Genomic DNA, 21,257 nt, shown 5'->3' with positions numbered 1-21,257 from the left:
CAACGCGCGCCGTCCGTGCCGCCTAGTTCATACGCCCGCCACCAGATCACGCTGCTAGAGCAGACGACGCGATGACGCTACTTGCGCGCGCTCATGGAGTCACGTTTGGCGTTCGTATTTGACATGGAACTATAAAATAAAATCGCACTCTGAATTGATGTTTGTAGACAACGCGCATCGGAAGTAAGCAACACAAAATATGTTGTGGAGAGTCAGTCCGTCACCAAAAAGCGTCGAACTGTGACGTCATAGGTCACACTTGTCTTTCGTGACAGCGGTTTTATTTCAAACTAGCCAAGTCGTGTTTGTCTGTCGCCTTCATTGCAAAATTTGTGAATATTGAGCAAAAGAACTTTGTCAGCAATAGTTTCAGCAGGTTCTCTTGGTATCCTGGCGTCGAGCACCTCTACTCACAGCCTCCTTCAAAGGGTGATTCATGTGCCTTCTTCTTGCGAGAGGAACGCTGATAAATTTCTCTAATGCCAGATGGGTAAATGAGTGTACCGCGGCCTTGGTGCTTTATCAGCGAGTACGAGGACGCCGAAGCGTTTGGCTTTGTTAACAGTCACTCCACACAATCGAGCTTTTATTGTACAACTCTTGACAAGTAGCCGCCTACCAATGCTGCGACATCTGGAGTAGGAAGCAGAGGCTGTTTTCGCTTGAGTCGCTCTGTGAGCTCTCTACATGCATCTGCAGGGAATTCCTTGCTGGTTCCTATCCCTTGTGTTTTTTCTGTGGCGGCAGTGTTGACAAGCAATCGTTGCCTTCTGCTGCCATTACGTTGCTCGCGTACTTGACACCGACGCGATGCCAGTCTTCAGAGTCTTCTCAATACCTAGCTGAGAAGACAGCTCGGGCATCCGTTTGATCACTTGAGCATGCTGACTTCCTCAGCCAGCCAAAAAACGGCTCGATCAATTTGGTCAGACGACATTTTCCTCGTTAAAACAGTGAAAGCACATCTCTTCAAGAAGATATCGAGTGGAGTCAACATTTCAACGAGTTGTCAACACCAGGCCTTCGTAAGTTTTTTTGGTTAAGAACTTCTTCGCCAGGCACTGGCTTTTGAGTTCGGCCAGGTAGTCGAGGAAGCTTAATTGTTTCAAGCCAGTTTAACCGTTCATCGCTTGTAGATTCGAACTGCTTGCAGTCGGCATTGTTCTGGTGTATGTGCTGGGTACAATTGCTTCACGTCCATGAGCATGAACCAGCCGTGCACGGTGTCGATGAATTCAACCGCCGGTCCGACACCCGCGAAACGTAAGCGTCGCATACGCGGCCCGCTTGCTCTTGCAGGAGCTTCATTGCAGCTGTCACGGCAGGAGACAAAACTCGTATTGCTTTTTTCACGTTCAATTTTTTTGCAATATTTGTGGGGAACGCGTGTTTTCTTGTTAGAAATCGAACTGGCTCTACAAGGCTGCCTTGCTGAATTTTGTAGAGGCTCTTCTAGTGGTTCGCCGTTATTTGCCGCCTTTTCCTGTGTCACGCGACAAAAACTGCGATCGCACGTTTTTGACCAAGTGGCACTGATCGAATGCTAGGAAAAGCTTTCGAATCGGTGTTCCTGGGTGCTCAATAGAATGCGTGAGGCTTCCGTTGCATAGAAGTAGGAACGCTAAGACATTGATCTTGTGGTTGTCGGTGACAATACGCACGCCGAAAAATCATATGCCTTCGAATTCCTTCAGGACGTGGCGCATGAGCGTGTGCAGCTCGCGGCCAGTGCAATTTCTCGTGAACGAGTGGGCCACGGGTATTTTGAACGAAATTGAAAGGCCGTTGAGGACGAAGCACATAAGTGAGTCGGCCAGCAAAGGCTCATTTGTTGTTTCCTTAGGAAAGCTCCCACCATAGTCTACTTCGCCGATAAAGGCGTCCCTTTGTTTATGGTAAAGTAGCCTCTGCTTCACGCGCATTTCGTCTACAATTAACGAGCACGCTCTGGCTTCCGATGAGGGATGAGAAGCAAACTTGATCAGCGAGTCCGAGAGTCCGAGGGAATGCATGGATGGATGGATGATTGAGGCTCAACCCTTTGAATCGGGCGGTGGTGGTGCGCGCTACCTAGCCTTGAATGGTACTACAAATATATGCATGCATACCTATGTATTTACTCCTTTACTTTTGCGTTGATATTATCCACCAATCAGATAGCCCCCGTTTAGTTATTTCTACCTGATCAAAGTGTAGTTTACTTTCACTGTCTTTAAAACCCAAAGCTTTGAATAGTTCACTGTTACATTCAACTGCAGGATGAAGTTGTTTACAAGCAAGTATCAGGTGTTCATCCGTTTCTTCCTCCTCTCCACATGCCCCGCACAACAAATCTATCTCCTGGTATCTGGCTCGGTACGTTTTAGTCCGCAGTACACCTGTCCTGGCCTCAAACAACAATGAGCTTCCCTTAGAGTTATCGTAAATATTTTCTTTGGCTATTTTTATTGCCTAAACGTCCTGTATGTCTCTAATGCTGATTTGGTTTGCATCTCTGTTTTCCACATACCCCTCTCTGTCTCCTTAACCTTTCTCTTGATGGATGATTCCTTACCTGTCCCCCCATAGAGTGTGTCCCCCCACTGCTGCCCAAGTATTTGCTTCACAATTTTCTCCGCGAGCGCCTCTCGTGGAGAGCCGTGGCGTAAATCGAGGAGGAAGAGAGAGGGCAACGGCCGGTCTCCGCGGCACCATTGCGCGGGCATGAAAAAATATAGGAGGCTATGGTCTGGGCCAGTGCTTCCTAAATGCAATGTAATGCGCTCGCAGCGCCCTCGGCCCATTTTTCGTTACGCGACGCGTCAACTGGAAAGCGTGTTTGGCCCACTGGTATTCAAGTTGGGCGGTGGTATGCGGATGCGATCGTTGCGCCCCATCGTGCCATCAGTGCTCGCCTCTTTCTGTATCGGCTCCGCTGCCGTTGTATTCATCTCGGCGAAAATTTGAGTTTCGTTCACTTTTTCCTAGCTTTCCAGCGGCGATGTCCAGCCCGGCGCCAGTGGAAAACGATGTATCACTACAGAACGGCGGGACGGACTGTCGTGTAAGCGAAATCAGGCAGCGTCAATGCTGTTGGTCTTGCGTTGTGCGACGCCGCCATCATGGCGATTGCAGTGCCGTGCAACGAATACCTAATACTGCCGGAGTAGTTCATCGAGCCATGCACATTTCTACTTTCAAATCTTATTCTGCAGATCGCAAAATTTTAGTTGTGTACTGCTGGCCGTAGCTCATTCTAAGAGATTGTAGCGTGTGCCGCTCGACCTCTGGCATTGTTCTGTAGAATTGTTTTACTGTGTCGCGGCCCCAGGTCTTGCTATTTGTCTTAGTAGTGGTACTGATAGGTCAGTTGCAAACTGACCTGAGGCACTAGTTACTAATGATTTAGCCAGCATTCACGAGAGGGTTTTACATATGCAAACATGCATGCATACGTTGAACGAGTGACTTATCTGTGTTGGAGCATTGGCGCCTTAAATATATAGCCTTTATATAATAGATGTGTCATACGGTGCATTTTCCATCGCGATCAGCCCGAATGGGGTCGAATTTTTCGACAGGGATTTGCCCCCTTGCGCTAAAGGCTCACTCGCTCTAGGCCGACCCAACACCGATTTCGGTCTGCCGACAGTCGGCAGACCGAAATCGGCGTCGTGTTGGTCTAGTGCGAGTGAGCCTTAAGCCAGTCGTGATTGAGCAATTCGGTCACGATCGGGCTCGATTGCGATCGAAAATGCGTCGTGTGGCACCCACATTAGATGTTCCAGGGAAGGCCGTGGTAACGAATACGATAGGGAGAAGAGTGATGTAACTCGTGAATACTCATAGGAGGAGGAACTTCTCCCTGTCAGCGTGGTTTTAAATTTGTGTGTGTGTGTGTGATTGTAGTAATGGACAATTCGGAGCAGGCCTTTTAAAGTTCGGCTGTTCAGCTTCAATTAAGGTGTATAATCAAATATTTACGTACCTAATCATGCTTAGTTACTTGCTTGACTGCTGTGCTACTTTCTCAACCCCTTAAACAGCAGACAAAAAAATCGCGAAAGACAAAACGCGTATGTGAAGTAGACTGTTCAATGCATGTTCTCACTTTTTCTCATCTTCACAATTGAGGAACCTTCCATATTAATGATATAACTATTGATTACAGGGCAGAGATGATTACAGTTTGTTTCACAGGGGTATAAGGGAAGTGTGGGGCATTTGCACTGTCATACAAGTGTGGCTTATACCCGTCACACTGGACGTTTTAATGGCATTAGCATCAAATGACATTATTTGGTTGCTACACAGCAATATGTAATGCCATTAGAATCGAATGACTTCCACAACCAAATGAGTTCGATAAACTCATTTGGCTTCGCACTCGTAGCGAATGTATACTCTATCCCAGAGACAAGGCAAAATATGGCAATGAGCGTTCATAATTTGAGAAGCATTCATGTAAAGAGGTAATTCAAAGCTGTACAGCAGGCCGTCAAAAAATGTTTTTACTCTCCACTTCAGTGGCGTCTGATGGCTGTTGCTTTACTAGCCGCTCGTACTGTAAACAACCGGGCGCCTCTATGCACATGTTTTCGGCATCTCGAATGGCATCTGCATCTATTAGATGATCGAGCCTCTTCCTCTGATTAGTATGCTTTGCTCGCAATGCAAAGCGCGCATCAACTAACCACTTCACGTACTGCAACTGAGCATCGTCGTCCAGCGCTGCCATGTCATTCATATTGTTTGTATTCAATTTGTTGGCTCTGGCTACTAAGGTGGCTAAGCCTTGTTTTGGCTTAGTGGCCAGACATTCTGGAATTAGAAGATTTATATGTGTGTTATTCTAGTGAAGCGACGCCCCATAGCTATATTAAAATAAATAGATTTACTTCTCAGACATTCTACACATACCTTGTTCTACTTTCCTCACCAATTTTTTTGCAATGATTGCCTTTGATATCATGACCGAGTGGCGTTCATTTTTCCTGTGTAGGGCCACCACGTGTTGGATGGCATTCGTTGTACCGAATGTCATTCGAATCTAGTGAAATTAAAATGTCTAGTGTGACAGGGGTATTAGTGTGGGAGGCACTTTACCAGCTACAGGAAGTATAGATATCGGGCTGGAAGCTCCACTTTTATATCTTCAGTAGGTGCCTGAATGTATAGTAAGTGCTTAGATTTCTCAAATCTTTGTCTGCCAGTGGAAAACAAACTGCTCTGCACTGGATCGACATACTTCTCATACTCTGCTGGTATCAAAAAGAGTATCTAAATGCAGCTGTGTCTTTCTTTGGGGTTATCAATGTATGTGGGGGTAACTTTAATGTTCCTACTGTATAATGCTTGAAGTAAAAGGATAGAAAGTTGGGCGAGTTGGTTCGGTAACATAATGCTTGAAGTTCCAAATCGAACGTCACATCAGCTTGAAACGCATTTACTGCATGGAAGCACCCCGTTGCATCCCACTATTTATGTAAAGCTCTCATTCATCCTCTTAGCAGGAGGAAAATGCTCTTCAAACAACCTGATGGGAGCACTCCGCTATGGTGCAAGTTGATATGACAACCAGTGGAACATGTCTGTCCATTCCAGATAGGAAAGCAATGCGCTCACTGTACTGTTTCACATTGGCTATTAATACTTTGGAAGACCCTAATGCAATAGTCTGGGCACAGATGCCCTGTGATTTATGATTCGTTAATTGGTTAACAGTAACGTCTTATCCTTTCAAATGCAAGGAACATTCGAAAGTGTTCACTTAAATATATAAGCAAGGCACACTCAAATTTCTAACTGCTTTTTCATTGAACTACATGTAGATTCAAACTCTTAGAGGTCTTTTGCGTAATGTCAATAACCCAGCAAGCACACAAGGCAACTATGGGTTCCTGCCACCATCATGAAGGTGTTTACAAGCACCGGACACCTGTACAAGCAGTCTGGGGGCCGTGCGAGCTTGTCTTCAAGTCTCGTCAAGTTAGGTGTTCCAACATACACACAGCACGTTTGCCACATAATGTGACCACCCAAATGTCCCCTTTGTTTCTCATACCGGGTGTGGGGGTATCTTGGTTTGTTCGGACAACTGCATCATAAATACATCATTGACTTACTTCTACAAAGCAATAGCAGTGACTGGAAGATTCCATTACTGCAGGACCTACAACTTCATTGTTGAGTCTTGCATCATTCCGGATTCCATCAGAACACACATGAAAAAGAGGGAAGCGAACCAAGAAGCATGACATGCTGCAATATCTTGTGTAGTGGTGTATCAATCCTTTGCGGTCATCTAGCTCACCTAAAATGTGGCATTGCAAATGCTGCTGTATTCGGCCATACGATATGGTCAGCTTGTTGCAGCCATTGTCACCTGGCATCTTATCCTTGGCTCAAGAAATGAGAATTATGTTGTCTGCATGGCTTTTGGGCTAGTGATTCAGCTCATTACCATGGGTTTGTAGCTCACGAGTACAAAAAACAGATAGTGAGCCATATTACGCTGCACACATTTCTTTTATTGTAAGAGCATTGACAGAAAATTTTTGTCTTGTTTTTATTTCTTGATTGGATTGCTGTCAACCCAGTAATTATGCTATGGAGGCTTACTACTACTACTATTACTCCCATACATTCGTAGCGCTTCCTCTCTAGAGAGGATGGCGAGGCAGTAGTGCTCCAGGTAATTTTAACATCTCACATATCTTTTATGATGCATCATTCTCTCACGATGGATTTTATTGCTCATAGAACCTGTCATTATCATCAACATAATCTTATAACTGATAGATTTTACGCACTCTAGAGCGACTATTTTTAAGGCCCCTCTACAGCCACGTCATATGAACCTCATTGAACTCATAACTTCATTGCGAATTCATCAACACTGGCTTGGCGCTCTTTGGCCATACCTGGCCCTTGCGCCAATAACAACCAAACATTCATTCATTCAAGCAGTGCAAATTTCGCTTCAGTATGTCTGTGAATTGACTGCTGCTCAGTTGGCATATTGCTTTTTCTTACAAGGATGTAGGCCAACACAGCCACACAATGATATTTCAATGAAGCATGCATGCTCACATAAATTAGCTACTAAGCGCTCCAGGGTGCAAACCATCCTAGGAAGCACCAAGTGCGAAATTACTCCCAGGATGCCTGTGAACCTGCACAACACACCATTTGAATTCTGGAAGATCGTGCACTAGTGCACTTTATTTAGCATATGTTTAATTTTTATGAGCATATACCATGGTCGCAGTGGTTTCTCACTTCCGCAGCTGAAGTATAGACCCTTTTTGCGACAATCCCTTGGCTGCAGCCACGTTTGATCACGAGGTGACGTGTCCATGGCTTGCTTCAGCTGCCTCCATGCTTACAGTGGATGTGCAAGGTGCCCAGTGCGGCTCAGCAAACCTCTGTTTCGGGGGATATCGTGGACTAGGTGAACAAGACAAAGCATTGGCCGCGGCTTCAGAGCACATGTAAATGCTTTCTGAGCGTGTTACTCCATGTCAAAATGGCGCGAGCAGCGTATACGGTGCTTGTTTTAGAAGCGGTGCGCAAGATGTATTCCAATCTGTCCAAACTTTCTGCTTGTGAATTAAATCAGAATCGGTGTGTTTTGCTCTTCATTCTTTATTTGGCAAACGCTTTGAAGCAGTGGCTTGTCATGTTTCTGACTCTGTAAAGTTCTTCAGTGCGGTCACTATCTGATTGTTCATTTTCTGCGTAATTGCTCGAGGCTGTGCTTAGTTGCACACCCGTTCTTGCTGCAATCAAGGGCTCTGAAAGTAGACATTCTGTACTTTGAATAGCTTGTAACAAAGACGAATTATAGCTAGACTTCCGCTTATTCCGCTGTACTGTCACAAAACGTTCAGCTTTGAACATTCGTGTGCTGTCGCCCATGCTTTGGCACATTGATTCAAGTGTGTGCCCATGCACTTTCTTGATACATGGGCGATAGAGTGGGCGTGTGTTAGCATGCGAGTGGAAGTGTATGTGTGTAGGTAACACGCGAGAAACAAGTGAGACTAACTCTTGCTGGTCTTTCAGGGTGCAATGTGTGGCATTGCATCAACTTTTGCTGATGCAATGTGTGGCATGCTGCCGAAAGTGCCATCTCAAATCTCCAGAGCAAACTGCTCAGGGAAAAGGGTCTAATGGTTGAGCCACTGAGCTGAAAAGGCAATAATCAATAAGGAGATGTTTACTTATTGCAAAGTAATCTGGATCCCATTTGACTGTTAAGTGTACGACACCCTCTTGCACAATGAAATTTTCCTGGGTGCTGAGTTGCTTGAGCTAGCATTTAATTACATGCAAATTAGTTATGTGCCCTCCACAAAAAAGTTCAGAAGCATACGTCTAAACAAGATATGAAAAGCGTTGCCACGTGGCCTGCTGCATTGTGACACATAAAGTAAAAGTCCTCCCAAAGGATCTTGAAAGCACAGATATTGGTGCAATGACTGAATACATTGGAAAGTTCAGCTACTCTGCATGACAAAAACAAGGTGTGGGCGATTTTTGGAAAGAGTTACGACAAAAATCAAGTGTAGCATATTGCAAGGCACATAATGTGTGCTTCTCTGCACGATTTTGCCATGTTGTTGCTGTAGGTGCTTGATTTTTTAATCTCCACCTCAAGTGTGTTTGCGAGACAGCCTACCCTTTCATGCATAAAAAGTACCTCTGCGGGCGGATTGTTAGAATGCCCAGTGCAGTTAAAGGGACCCTGAAACAATTTTTACAATTTTATGCAAATTAAGTAGTAAGGGTAGGTCCTGATAATTAAGTGACACATTTAAGCACTCTGCATGAAACAAATAATTTAATTAAAAATGTCAGAAGTTATATTTTAAGTTTAAAATTTTTTAATGGTTTTAAAAATGTGCATCGCTACTGCTCGCAGTGGCGCTCTTCCCCCGAGTTTTCAGCTGCCTCACCACCATCTACGTAACGGGCGCATGACGTCAATTGGGAGAGCTATCTGATTGGCTGCTCACATTGTATCATTCATAATATTTTCAACTTTATGGTGAACAAATGTTGTTAGTAATAGTTGGAAAATTCGGTTAACTAATTTATGACACATGCACTTCCAGTACATAGCAAGTGTCGTCTGCTTCTGGTAAAACGTGCTCCCTGTTGATGTGAGCTGCACAGTCAGTGTTGGTCTCGACGTTTCTTTTTACGAGCACCATGATGCCCTAGTTGTGTTGTGGGCTGCAAATCAAGCGATTGGCACCATGTGTCCCTCTTTGAGGCAACAGGCGAGTGGAGTGGCTGCAGCTCATTGTGCTGTCTGTATCCGATCGGCACGAGGATCTACGCATTTTGTGGCCGTCACTTCATGCCAAAGGATTACTACCACATTAGAGAGGTTTAGCCTGTCCTGTATTGCAGTAAATTTTGGCAGACTGGGCGTTTTGTCATGTGGGTGGAGCTGCAAATGTGAGAAGCCTTCAGTGCGCAGCCACCTGGTGATTCAGAGCTCAAGCAGACAAACATGGAGCTAATATAGCAGGAACCAAGTGTATGCTGTTTGTGTAAATTTGCAGCAGCAGCGTAATGGTGAACATGCTGTATTTTTTTATGTTTAAAGTGTTTTAAGCTTGTTTATTGGAATATTAGGTCTTTGTTTGGCTACTTAAGCTCTGCGCCACCAGATAGCTGCATAGTGCAGGCCGCTCTAGGGTGCCTGAAGTGTGTCTCCCTTGCCGGTAAAAGGTGGGGACAACTACGTTGTCTGGCATTACATATCTCACTCCCCACAGAGCGCACATCTAGTGCGCGTATATAGCATGAGTTTTTTACGACCAGAGGCACCTTGCGCACACAGACAGGTCAGAATATGCATGTCTGTGCTCAGACTGTTTGCAGGCTCAAGCTACATTCATTTTGAAGAACCAAGTTGCGCATTCAAAAAAGACAACCACAGGAAAAGGGGATGGAGACGGAAAGAGCTCTTTCCATCTCCGTCGCCTTTTCCTGTGGTTGTCTTTCTTGAATGCGCAACTTGGTTCTTAAAGCAATGCACCGACTAGCCCAGCAAGAAGTTCTTCTAAACTACATTAATTTAGCTGTCACACGCTGTCTCCTGTCACTACAACTCCTCAGTGGACTCCTCGGTGGCCATGCGGCCTGCCAGCAGCTTGGTATAGTATTTCTCATTGTGCACTGGGGACCCATCTTGCACTGTTTAAACTTGCTTTCTTTCATCATCCATGGAGAATACCTAAGTAGCTTGCGATTCGCTGATGATGTTGCCTTGCTTAGTAACTCGGGGGGACCAACTGCAATGCATGCTCATTGACCTGGAGAGGCAAAGCCGAAGGGTGGGCCTAAAAATTAATCTGCAGAAAACATGTTTAACAGTCTCGAAAGAGAACAGCAGTTTACGATAGGTAGCCAGGCACTGGAAGTGGTAAGGGAATACATCTACTTAGGACAGGTAGTGACTGCGGATCCGGATCATGAGACTGAAATAATCAGGAGAATAAGAATGGGCTGGGGTGCGTTTGGCAGGCATTCTCTGATCATGAAGAGCAGGTTGCCATTATCCCTCAAGAGAAAAGTATATAACAGCTGTGTCTTACCAGTACTCACGTACGGGGCAGAAACCTGGAGGCTTACGAAAAGGGTTCTACTTAAATTGAGGACGACACAACGAGCTATGGAAAGAAGAATGATGGGTGTAACGTTAAGGGATAAGAAAAGAGCAGATTGGGTGAGGGAAGAAACACGAGTTAATGACATCTTAGTTGAAATCAAGAAAAATAAATGGGCATGGGCAGGACATGTAATGAGGAGGGAAGATAACCGATGGTCATTAAGGGTTATGGACTGGATTCCAAGGGAAGGGCAGCGTAGCAAGGGGCGGCAGAAATTCAGGTGGGCGGATGAGATTAAGAAGTTTGCAGTGACGACATGGCCCCAATTAGTACATGACCAGGGTAGTTGGAGAAGTACGGGAGAGGCCTTTGCCCTGCAGTGGGCATAGCCAGGCTGATGATGATGGTGCGTACCCTCGTAGCTCTGACAAATCTTGATGAAGGGAGCATCAAGATTTATCAATAATTTTTTTCTTTAAGCTGACGGAGAGTGTGAAACTGCGTTCACATATTCGGTTGCTGCAAGGTCACAAAGAGGCAGTATGCAAAATTTGGGAACGGGGTGGAGAGAGCAGCCAATCAGCAAGCGGTGAACTCCCCGGAAGTATACTTCCCTAGTTAGTCGTCTGCTTGCAGACAGCATACTACAAATTGAAATATTTCTCGTCTTCCAAAGAATAAAATCTTTATCTAAAAAATGTAATTTTTTCTTCTCAAGCTTAAACACGTTTTCATATAGTAATACGTGGGACTACTACAATTTATAACTATTAGTTTCTCAGCGTCGTCCCTAGGTGGCGTCACGCACAGCGAAGAAGAAAAAAAAGGAATGACGGGAACAGTGGCGCACCTCTCGAGAGGCATCAACATTCTAGTAGCTTGCTGGCACCCGATGTTGGGGTCGAGTTTGGCACACAACCAATGCACTATTTGCTTCGAAAAACAAAAGCGATGTCGGAATTCACTTTCTGCCATTTCCTTAGCCCTTTGAGGGTCAATGACGTAAATATACGGCGCCGTGAACAAGGCCAAAAATGGTTAATGCTGTATGTTTATGGCAGTGTCTGTACACTTAAAAAGCACGTCAATTTCCTAACTTTTTATTTTCTGTCATGTGCTGCCACTATGTGGGAATATAAGGAATTTCTTTCGCGCGCCTCCCTCTCTCAGATTTGGTTGCATGGTTTATTTTAGAGCTAGTTTGCTCCCGCGCATCTATATAGTACCGCTTGCGCATTGGCGCGCGAGGGTGGCGGTTTGGGTTTTGTTTTCGCGGGTGGTTTAGGCTTCTTGCGCTTTCAAAACTGATGGCTATCTCGTTACTAATTGCTCAAAGGGCATCTGCTTGTTTTTCGCTCGCTTAGTGCTCACAGGGGTGCACATAGGAAAGATGATGCCGTGCATGCGTTTCCGTTTCTTTTTTTTTTTAGACTCGCGAAAACTAATTGCCCTAACTGGTTGGCGATAAGATGAAGGTTAGCAGGAGTTTGTCACACGTTTTGCTTTTTCGCGGGCACACAGCGAAACAGTTTTCTTGAGTGCGCACACCTACGCAGTTCGATTACGCTATGGACGTACATATTAGTGTAGTGTAAGAGCAAGAACATTTGAGACTTGCGAAATATTCTCGTTTGCGGATTTTCAAAGCCTTGAACTATGTGCATAAAAATGCATCAAATTTTTTATTCTGATAAGTTTATTTCGTTTTTATTGTTATTCATGAATGAAGAGTGCATATATACCAACTCAAAATATTTGTTTCTCACTTAACGGTCACCTTAGAAGAATCACGTAAAAATTTTTTTTGATATAAGTCCCTCAGAAGAATTTGAATCTGCAATAAAAAGAAATTGACCCTGGGCGGTCGCATATGGCCAAAAACAAATTGATCCTCAAAGGGTTAAATGCATTTCGCACCTCCACTGCTCTCGTTCCGCCTCAAGCAGTGCCAATGCAACAACTGAAGTTCCCATCACAAACGCCATTTTCTCCAATGAAACTATGAATTGGATCCGAACGTGCCATTCCGCGGCGGAAGCTGCTGTTGGATCGAGTGCAATCCACCTGACACGCCATGCGAGGCCGGTCTTGTAATGAGCATATGATTGCTCCAAACTTCCCAATTCCCGCCGCATTCGGCGCCTAGTAGACGACGTGCTCGGTTGCAAGATGATTGACAGGAGCGTGTCATCATTTTGACTTCACCAAAAAAGTGGCCGTGACTGGCGACATCGGTGCAGAGTAGGCCAATTGTGCGCGCCGGTAACCAAACAAACGTGCCGAACAACGATCTCTGATCGCACCCCATGTTGCTACTGTCATAGACCTCCTGCATTTTTGAACTTGTTTTATATTTAAAAGCACCCGAATGAATCAGCAGTGAACTATCACTGATGCATTCTGCGTCATTGACCCTGTGTCTTTTATCGCTCCAACAATAATTTTCACTAAGAATAACCCCCTTGCGAAAAACGGAACCTTAATCAGCTCAAAGATCACAATGTATTAAGGCGAAAGCCTTGAGGAGCTCATACCCCTGATGGCCTTGAAAATAAATGCATTGTCTGGTCCAATAACACAAAAACATTCAATGTTAGCAATGGCTCGTGCCCCCCTAAGCAAGCAAAATATGCAATGACTCATCCCTCTCCTAATGCAGAGTCTACAAGCACTCATCAAAGCGTACAGTGTGTACATTCATTGGAATCACGCATACAACGTTCAGGAATGCGGCATCTAGTCTAGTGGTAAAAAAAATAAATAATGTGACCTTTTTAATGGCTCATACCCCTGTAAGGCTGAGGCTACAAGCCTTCAACAGAGCAAAGCGAACAGTGCATACATTAATTGAAACCACCTATACAACACACAGAACAGCATACATTTCAATCCCCTGTTGAGAGGATGCCACATAAAGTTGAAGAGAAAAGTCATTGGCGCGAGTCTGACCCCACTATAGGAGCGCATAAAACCGCAGCTAAGTGTTGAAAATGAGCTCAAGAAGCCGAACTGCGAAAGCAGGAACGCGACAATGTGAGATGGCACATTAGCAAGTGTGCAGCAGGCTTTTGCCTTCATGTGTTACAGGAGTGTAACATGCTGGCAAATATTTTTGCACATGTGGTATTTTATCATGAATGAGGGCAACCTCCATGAGCACATATTATGTAATAAAACAATGAAATGTTCTGAAGGAAAAAGAACTATCAGTGCACATAGTAAAGAACCAGTCCAGCTTTTTTTGGTCACTGGAGGCCCCCAGCACGTTTTGCTTCCATGTTCGTTACGCTGTTCTCACCAATGTGACGCAAATGTATGCGAAGCCTCAGCCTTGCATAACTTGAGATCAGGAGCTTGTCTTCAAACTGACTGTGCTCGTGGCAGGTCTTCACGCAAGGGCACACACTTTCCCCAAATACTCAGCCACAGCCTTCAAAGGGGAACTCAAGTGAAGCAAGCTCTCAGTCCAACTTATGATGCCCCTGAAATGCTCTTTACAGGTTTTCAGCATCGGCAAAACATTCTCACCTCGATCTGTCAGGTTGCCACCTTCACGTCTGTATTCTTCAAGAAGAGTTAGGTGCACATGCTTGCATGAGCCTGGCAAGGCAATGTTGCACTGCTCACATCCTGCAACAGCTGGCAGCATCCCTTTTAAAAGAAAACTGCCCATTTAAAATAGGATGTTGCATTAATTTGTTTCAAGTTCTTTGATGAATAAAATTGCAGTCATAGATAACATTGGCCTCCACTTCTCCGCGCTCTTGTTGACCTTTTGACAGCAGCGAGGTCCCGCCAAATCTTTACGATCCACAGCAGCTTTCTCTTGGGCTCTGTTGAAAAACGGTAAAGTTTTCCGACCATTTATGGAGTTGTTCGTGCACATGGGCTCACAGCAGCCAATCATTTCACTGAAGAAGGGAGCTACCAAGCAACTGCAGCTCCTTCCTCGCACCTGTTGCCTTGCGTAGTGAGATCTGCAATGGCAGCAGCCATCGGGAAAAACCGGTCGAGGCGGCGAGTACCCCTTCAAAGAATGTCCCCACCCTGCACAGAGCAGCGGTGAGAGAGAGACCATTCAGGGCACTGTAGGAGTCGAGGAGGACGTCGGGATGAAAACTTGGGAGGTTTATTTACATTATGTACAGGGAGCCGACCAAGACATTAACAGTCATAAAGTCATTATGGGCCGGCAGCAACTCGGACGCTGCGGCCCGTCACAAGAAGTTCGAGAGAGATGAATCAAGGGATGCTCAAGGAATGCTCCTCTGCTGCTCCCGGTCTGCGTCTTTTAAGCCCTTCGGTGTCAATAAGACACGTCAAGTTCGGCCAATGGGAGAGCCCGCCCAGGTGACTCCATTTTCGGCCAATCGGCGAGCCCGCTCGGGTGTCGTCATTTTCGGCCAATGGTTAGCGCCCATGCGGTGGATTCACGCCCGGCGAAGAGAGTCGCTGCTTGGTCCCCCTGCGGTCTTGCCTTGCTGACTTGCAATGCGCCGTCACAATGGGCGGACGGGGACGACGCTTGTGCCCCAATTGTTTGAGGGCTTTCTTCTCCCTGTGGTATTGCCTTGCTGGCTTGCAAATGCCCTCTTCAAAGGCGGACGGGGGCGACGCTGCCAGGCCTTCCCGGTACATCTCAGCCGTCTTGCTTCGGGACTCACGTTACCTGGAACAGTGCCAGGCTCTCGCTTTACTTTCGGGAAGAGCCAAGCAGTGAATAGCTCCACCGGCTGCACACGAAGTGGGGTCCGCCAACTTGTTTGCACGTGTTGTGCCTCAGGAATGTGGCATCCGTGTTTCTGTGCTCCTTAATTAGCTGTGGTGCGATTCGATGTGGTCTGGGGAACTCGAAGTAGGCTCAGGTAACGGCCCCGTATCTAACAGCTCGTCCTCGCCCCGGAAGTTCGGAATGGCCGGTGAACTCAATTCGCTGGCCATGAGGAACACTGAAAGAACCTGCAGGGTACTGGTGTCGAGCCTCGTTTGACAACCTTCGGGATCCTGGGCGCCGGAGAACATACGTCAAACAAACAAAACAACACAGCGCTGCACCACGTGTAAGCGCAGGCTCTTCACCCCTGACTCGCCAGGCTATTACTGAGTCAAAATGAACCCTGATCTTTTATTTCCCTAATTTTCACAAAGCAGTTCCAACCACCTTTCCAAACCGTTATCCATTTCTCCCCGAATTCCGACAAGACCAGAGTGCAATTGTTGTAGCAAAACAATGGGTCGTTGCCGTTGCAAACAAACAGTGAAAACAGCTGAACATAACTTAAGCGGCCTAACTACATGAACAGCATGTTTCCAACCCTAACGCAGGGGCGTACTTATCTCATGTGTTGGTGCCACTGAACAGTTTGGTCCACTTCACAGGTACGTAATCACAAGCGCGCTAGCCTTGTGGTCACTAATCAGAACGCGTACTTGTGTCGTAGGCAAACTTTTCATTGCGCCTACTCACGTGTCTTTCTCTAGTCCATACAGGACACGTAACTTAAACAAGAACTTAATTTGCATAACTTACGCACTCCGCATAACCTTTTAAAAAAATTCGTCTTCTAATTACTAGTTCTATGCACGCTAACTATACAGAAGTCAGAATACGGCTGCCCTCAACACACACAAGCAACCCAGTCATAAATCTGCTTCCTTCCGTCCACACAGGACACGCACTGAGAGAACTAAAAACGCTTCTCAGTGCAAATCATGCACTCACTGAAAATCTACGCGCTTAACCTTAGAAAATAAAAGAAAACGCTTATAAAAAGAGAAGGTTAATTAATACACACGCGCGTTACCATAGGCCTCTCACCGATAACCTTGCCACTCAGGTTACTCACACACACAAAAAGAAAGCCTATGTACTCATTAATGAACATCTCACGAGACTACAGGTTTACTTAAAACGCGTCTTTCAAATTTCGAGCTTCTCAAACCAAAACATGAACAAAGCTCATACCTTACATACTGAAAGAAACATAAATCGCGAAAATTATCTGATGCTAAAAAAAATAACAAAACAGAACGTTGCACTTCTACAGAAGCTCTGTTTGCCTCCCGTTCGAAACGTTTTCGACTGACTCACTTTTGAGCCGTACTCGAGGTGGTCGCGGTTTGAAAGCTACTCTGGCTACCGAGGAACAACAAAAGGGCTGACTCACTATCAGCTCCCCCAAGACGTTACAGTCTCTTGCCAATTTGCGTCCTGGCGCCCCTCTTTCATCATGACCTTGACTGACCGCGTTGCTACTCCCCTCCTGGTCTCGTCTTGCCACTTTGCTCTTCTTCGTACTGCACGCTGAGCTTCGAAAAGAACTATGGAATGACGAGGGATTTAACTGCCCCGTGCCCTTTGTCCGCGTCCGTGCAGAACATGCTTCTCGGTCCCCCTTTGACCGGTGACTCGAACGTGTTTGATGCGTCAACATCGTCCGTGACGACCGCACCTTTATTTTCTCCGCGCCCTGCCTTTTCGCACCTGTCGCCGTCTTTGGCTTCGCTACATTAGCCACCGCATTCCGATCTTTTCGGCGCTTCTTGCTGCGGCGCTTTCTCTTTGCATTCTCTTTCATGTCGCCTTCTGACGCCTCGTGCTGGCCGTTACACATCTCATTGGCCCGGATCGGTCTCTTACCCGCACAGTCTGAGTGATTATCATTTAAATCGACTCTATCTTTGCCTCGACTGGCGGACAGCTCAACCGACTCTGGCACAATGCAGCAGGCTTTACTCGAGTTATGCAACTCGCACTCTTGCGAACTGCCCTCTCCTGTATTGCCCAGCTCACGCTGTGCATTGACACACAGCTCGTCAGTCTTGATCGCTGTCTCATGCGCACAGTCCGAATTATTCCTAATTAAATCATCCATCTCTGGGCTACCTAGACCGGTGGAGAGCCGCACCGATCCCTGAACAATGCAGTTGTTCTCTCGTGAGCTACGGAGCTCGCCATCCCGAGAACTATTCTCAACTGCGTCGTCCAGCTGGCACCTCACTTCGGCACACAGATCTGACTTGACATGGGTGCTCGCGTCTGTCAAGTCCGCAGTAATCTGTACCTCTCTAACGGCCTCGCTACCATGAGATGCGACGCACACGCGCGGTAACTGTGCCAATTTGTTCGCAGCTGGCCTAGCTGTCTCTACAGTCCTCTGTTGGCACAGCACCTCGTCGCTCTCACTCTGGCCTTCAACGGCCTTTGTTGCCACTAAGGCATCGTTAGCAGCTAGCCTTTTCCCTTCACCTATGAATGTGCAGCCAATCTCACAGGCACTACTCCTCTCGTCAGATTTTGGCGAAAATCCGCTAGACACTTCCTCATTCTTGTGCTCTTTACTGCCTACAGAATTTTCAGACAGGCGTTGTCTCTGTGCCATTGTCTGATCACAATACTGTATCTCTTTTAACAATGCTGCCTTCTCTCTCTCATACTTTTGCTCACGCTTACGTTCCTGATACTCACGTTCTTGATGCTCACGCTGACGTTCTTGACTCTCACACCTAAGAGTAAGTTCTTGAAGCTCACACTTCCGTTCATTCTCGCGTTCTTCACGCTTACGCTCGCTCTTACGTTCACGACGCTCACGCTCCCGTGGTTCTTGTATCACCTCCCAAGCAAGCTTAATGCTTTTATCATCATTGCCACTATCTTCAATCGCCTTTATGTTTTCATCTGTTCGTCCGCCTCAACTCCCAAGTCGTCGCACACCAACAACAAGTCTAACCTCGTCAACCTTCTAAGATCCATGGCAGCTGCCCCGACTGGTTGTTAGAACTGCTTTCCTTAATTAATTTGTGCAAACACACAATGCAACCAATTCCGGATTCCCAGAACTATCAAAATGAACACACATTTGAGTCTGGCAAATCAAAAGGAAAAAAACCACGCGCTCACTTACGGTTGCAGCACCCTGCCATCTGGTTCATTGGTCCGCTGTTCCCGGTTCCTCAGGACACCCTGGGTCGAAGGCTCGCTCTTCTTCGCTACTCCCAGTTCCTTAGGACCTCTTTCGACGAAGGCTCTCTCTTCTTCGCTCTTCCCGGTTCCTCGCGACTCCTTTGGACGAAGGCTCTTTTTCGCTGTTCCGGGTTCCTCAGGATTTCTCTCGACGAAGGCTGATCCGTAGCGCTGCCACCAGTTGATGCATTTGGAGGCGATCCCACCGCTAGCAACCAGTTGTAGGAGTCGAGGAGGACGTCGGGATGAAAACTTGGGAGGTTTATTTACATTATGTGTAGGGAGCCGACCAAGACATTAACAGTCATAAAGTCATTACGGGCCGGCAGCAACTCGGACGCTGCGGCCCGTCGCAAGAAGTTCGAGAGAGATGAATCAAGGGATGCTCAAGGAATGCTCCTCTGCTGCTCCCGGTCTGCGTCTTTTAAGCCCTTCGGTGTCGATAAGACACGTCAAGTTCGGCCAATGGGAGAGCCCGCTCAGGTGACGCCATTTTCGGCCAATCGGCGAGCCCGCTCGGGTGTTGTCATTTTCGGCCAGTGGTAGGCGCCCGTGCGATGGAGTCACACCCGGCGAAGAGAGTCGCTGCTTGGTCCCCCTGCAGTCTTTCCTTGCTGACTTGCAATGCGCCGTCACAATCGGCGGACGGTGACGACGCTTGGGCCCCAATTGTTTGAGGGCTTTCTTCTCCCTGTGGTATTGCCTCGCTGGCTTGCAAATGCCCTCTTCAAAGGCGGACGAAGGCGACGCTGCCAGGCCTTCCCGGTACATCACAGCCATCTTGCTTCGGGACTCACGTTACCTGGAACAGTGCCAGGCTCTCGCTTTACTTTCGGGAAGAGCCAAGCAGTGAATAGCTCCACCGGCTGCACACGAAGTGGGGTCCGCCAACTTGTTTGCGCGTGTCGTGCCTCAGGAATGTGGCATCCGTGTTTCTGCGCTTCTTAATTAGCTGTGGTGCGATTCGATGTGGTCTGGGGAACTCGAAGTAGGCTCAGGAAACGGCCCCGTATCTAACAGTACCCTAGGCTGCTCATCTTACATCTCTGCCCATCTGTCAAAACACCCAGCTCGGTTGCTCCTACCGTAATACTCGACACACTCACTGCTGTAACAGAATGCTCGCAACACACGCTGCATGGATAGTTCTCACTGGTGATTGACGGCCAGGGGCTAGCGGGGAGGTTGGAGAGGCTTTGCATGCTTGCTTCGAGACACCAGAAGTAGACAACATGACGTCACATCATGATGCAGAGCCAGTGAAGGCGGAGCTTAGCCCTGATTGTTTTGCAAACGAGTTGAGGAAACACATGGTGATGGAAGAGGGTAACTTGTAATCGTCCTTAGCTCTCTTATACGAGGTGCTTCACTTAAATTGTATTGTGAATGTTTTGCTGTGGCTGTGCCCTACACGTCTACAAGATTTGTCCAAACTGCTTCAGGGACCCCTGAAACATAGTACGAAAGCTGGGTCGATGTGTTAACGAGGCTTCTGCAAGCCAAATATTATTGCACTGCATGCAGGAGGAAATTTACAATCTTGTTTCAGAAGCAGTGAAATATCACTTGCTCTTGCTTCCACAATGCCGTTGTGCAGCGTCATTGTAAGCAGCTGGACCCACAACTGTTATTGGCTGATTTCGTGAAAACATTGTCAGTCATACAATTATTGCTCATTTAAGTTAAACAAAGGTAAAATATATGGCAGTGATTGAAAAACGACATAATAACCATTTCATCTTTGCATTGTCGATTTAAACGCAGCAGTTGCACATTGCTATGTTTGCTGGACGTGGCCTTCCAGATGAAAAGTGTAGTGCAGATGGCCGCCCTTTCGTATTCAACCTTTGGGTGGCGCCAGCGCCGCTATCTGGTGCCCCCTGGCCGCCTCCCCTTTGCAGGTTTCAGCACACTAGTGGGGATGAAAGGAGTGAGAAAGTCACTGATCGGTCTGTGTCTAACTTTTCTTTTGCTTCAAGTATTCAAAAATTTTTTTGCAGCAAGGTATTCATGAGGCGACATAATTTAATACTGATGTCATGCTATGATTAGTTAAGTGTTTTGGGGCCCCTTTAATTGTTGCCTCGAGTACAGCAGGCCACACTGAATGAGTGAGTAAATTTGCATTGTGCTCTGGAGCTGTATAACAAAGCAAAGTTATTATTCAAGCAAAGGGTTAACACGTGAATAACTTTGCTAAAGAAAATGACTGTCAATGCAAGGTTTATCTGCAGGGTGCGAGCTAATACTGCTCCAAATGACAAAGCTTGTAATGTGGCTTTCCGAAAATGCACATTCATTTCTGTCTGTCGTTTCGATTCATGAGAGCCAGCATTTAGTGCCATTGATAAAGGTGATCCATATTTTGTCATATGTTTATTACAAATGACCTCTTCTTGTGTCCTTTGTTTCTTTGCACTGTTTCCAACAAGACCTTTACTTTTGCAAGCAGACGCAGAACAATTGTCGTAAGACACTGGTTTACTCAGATTTTGGTGGCATAAATTGTTAGAGTGTATATTGCATCATATCTAGCCTTGTGTACATTCTGAGCCTGTGTGCCCTGCTTTCACTGCTGCAACGCCATCTTTCAAAGACAAATTATCTGCTTTCGAAAGCAAAGAAAGGTAAATACAAAGTGGGCACTTTGTTATCTCTGAATAGGCATATAAAAATGTTGCATGTAA

The 21,257-nt window shown here is 46.4% G+C and overlaps 1 protein-coding gene across 3 annotated transcripts in view; it reads left to right on the top strand.

Moving 5' to 3' along the window:
* Positions 1 to 2,845: 2,845 nt before the first annotated feature.
* Positions 2,846 to 21,257, top strand: part of hfp (Poly(U)-binding-splicing factor hfp) — a 322,321-nt gene continuing 303,909 nt past the window's right edge. The window contains exon 1 of one of the 3 annotated variants that reach the window (XM_070531376.1): positions 2,846 to 3,043. In XM_070531376.1, coding sequence (XP_070387477.1) covers positions 2,981 to 3,043 — 63 coding nt within the window. In that variant the 5' untranslated portion in view covers positions 2,846 to 2,980. The remainder of the gene's footprint in view (positions 3,044 to 21,257) is intronic. The other 2 variants (XM_070531377.1, XM_070531378.1) reach the window with 2 other exon arrangements.

The sequence above is a fragment of the Dermacentor albipictus genome, chromosome 1 (assembly GCF_038994185.2).
Source record: "Dermacentor albipictus isolate Rhodes 1998 colony chromosome 1, USDA_Dalb.pri_finalv2, whole genome shotgun sequence".
Classification (NCBI taxonomy): domain Eukaryota; kingdom Metazoa; phylum Arthropoda; class Arachnida; order Ixodida; family Ixodidae; genus Dermacentor; species Dermacentor albipictus.
The sequence above is the reverse complement of the archived record's forward strand: the minus strand, read 5'-3'. Positions and strand labels throughout refer to the sequence as shown.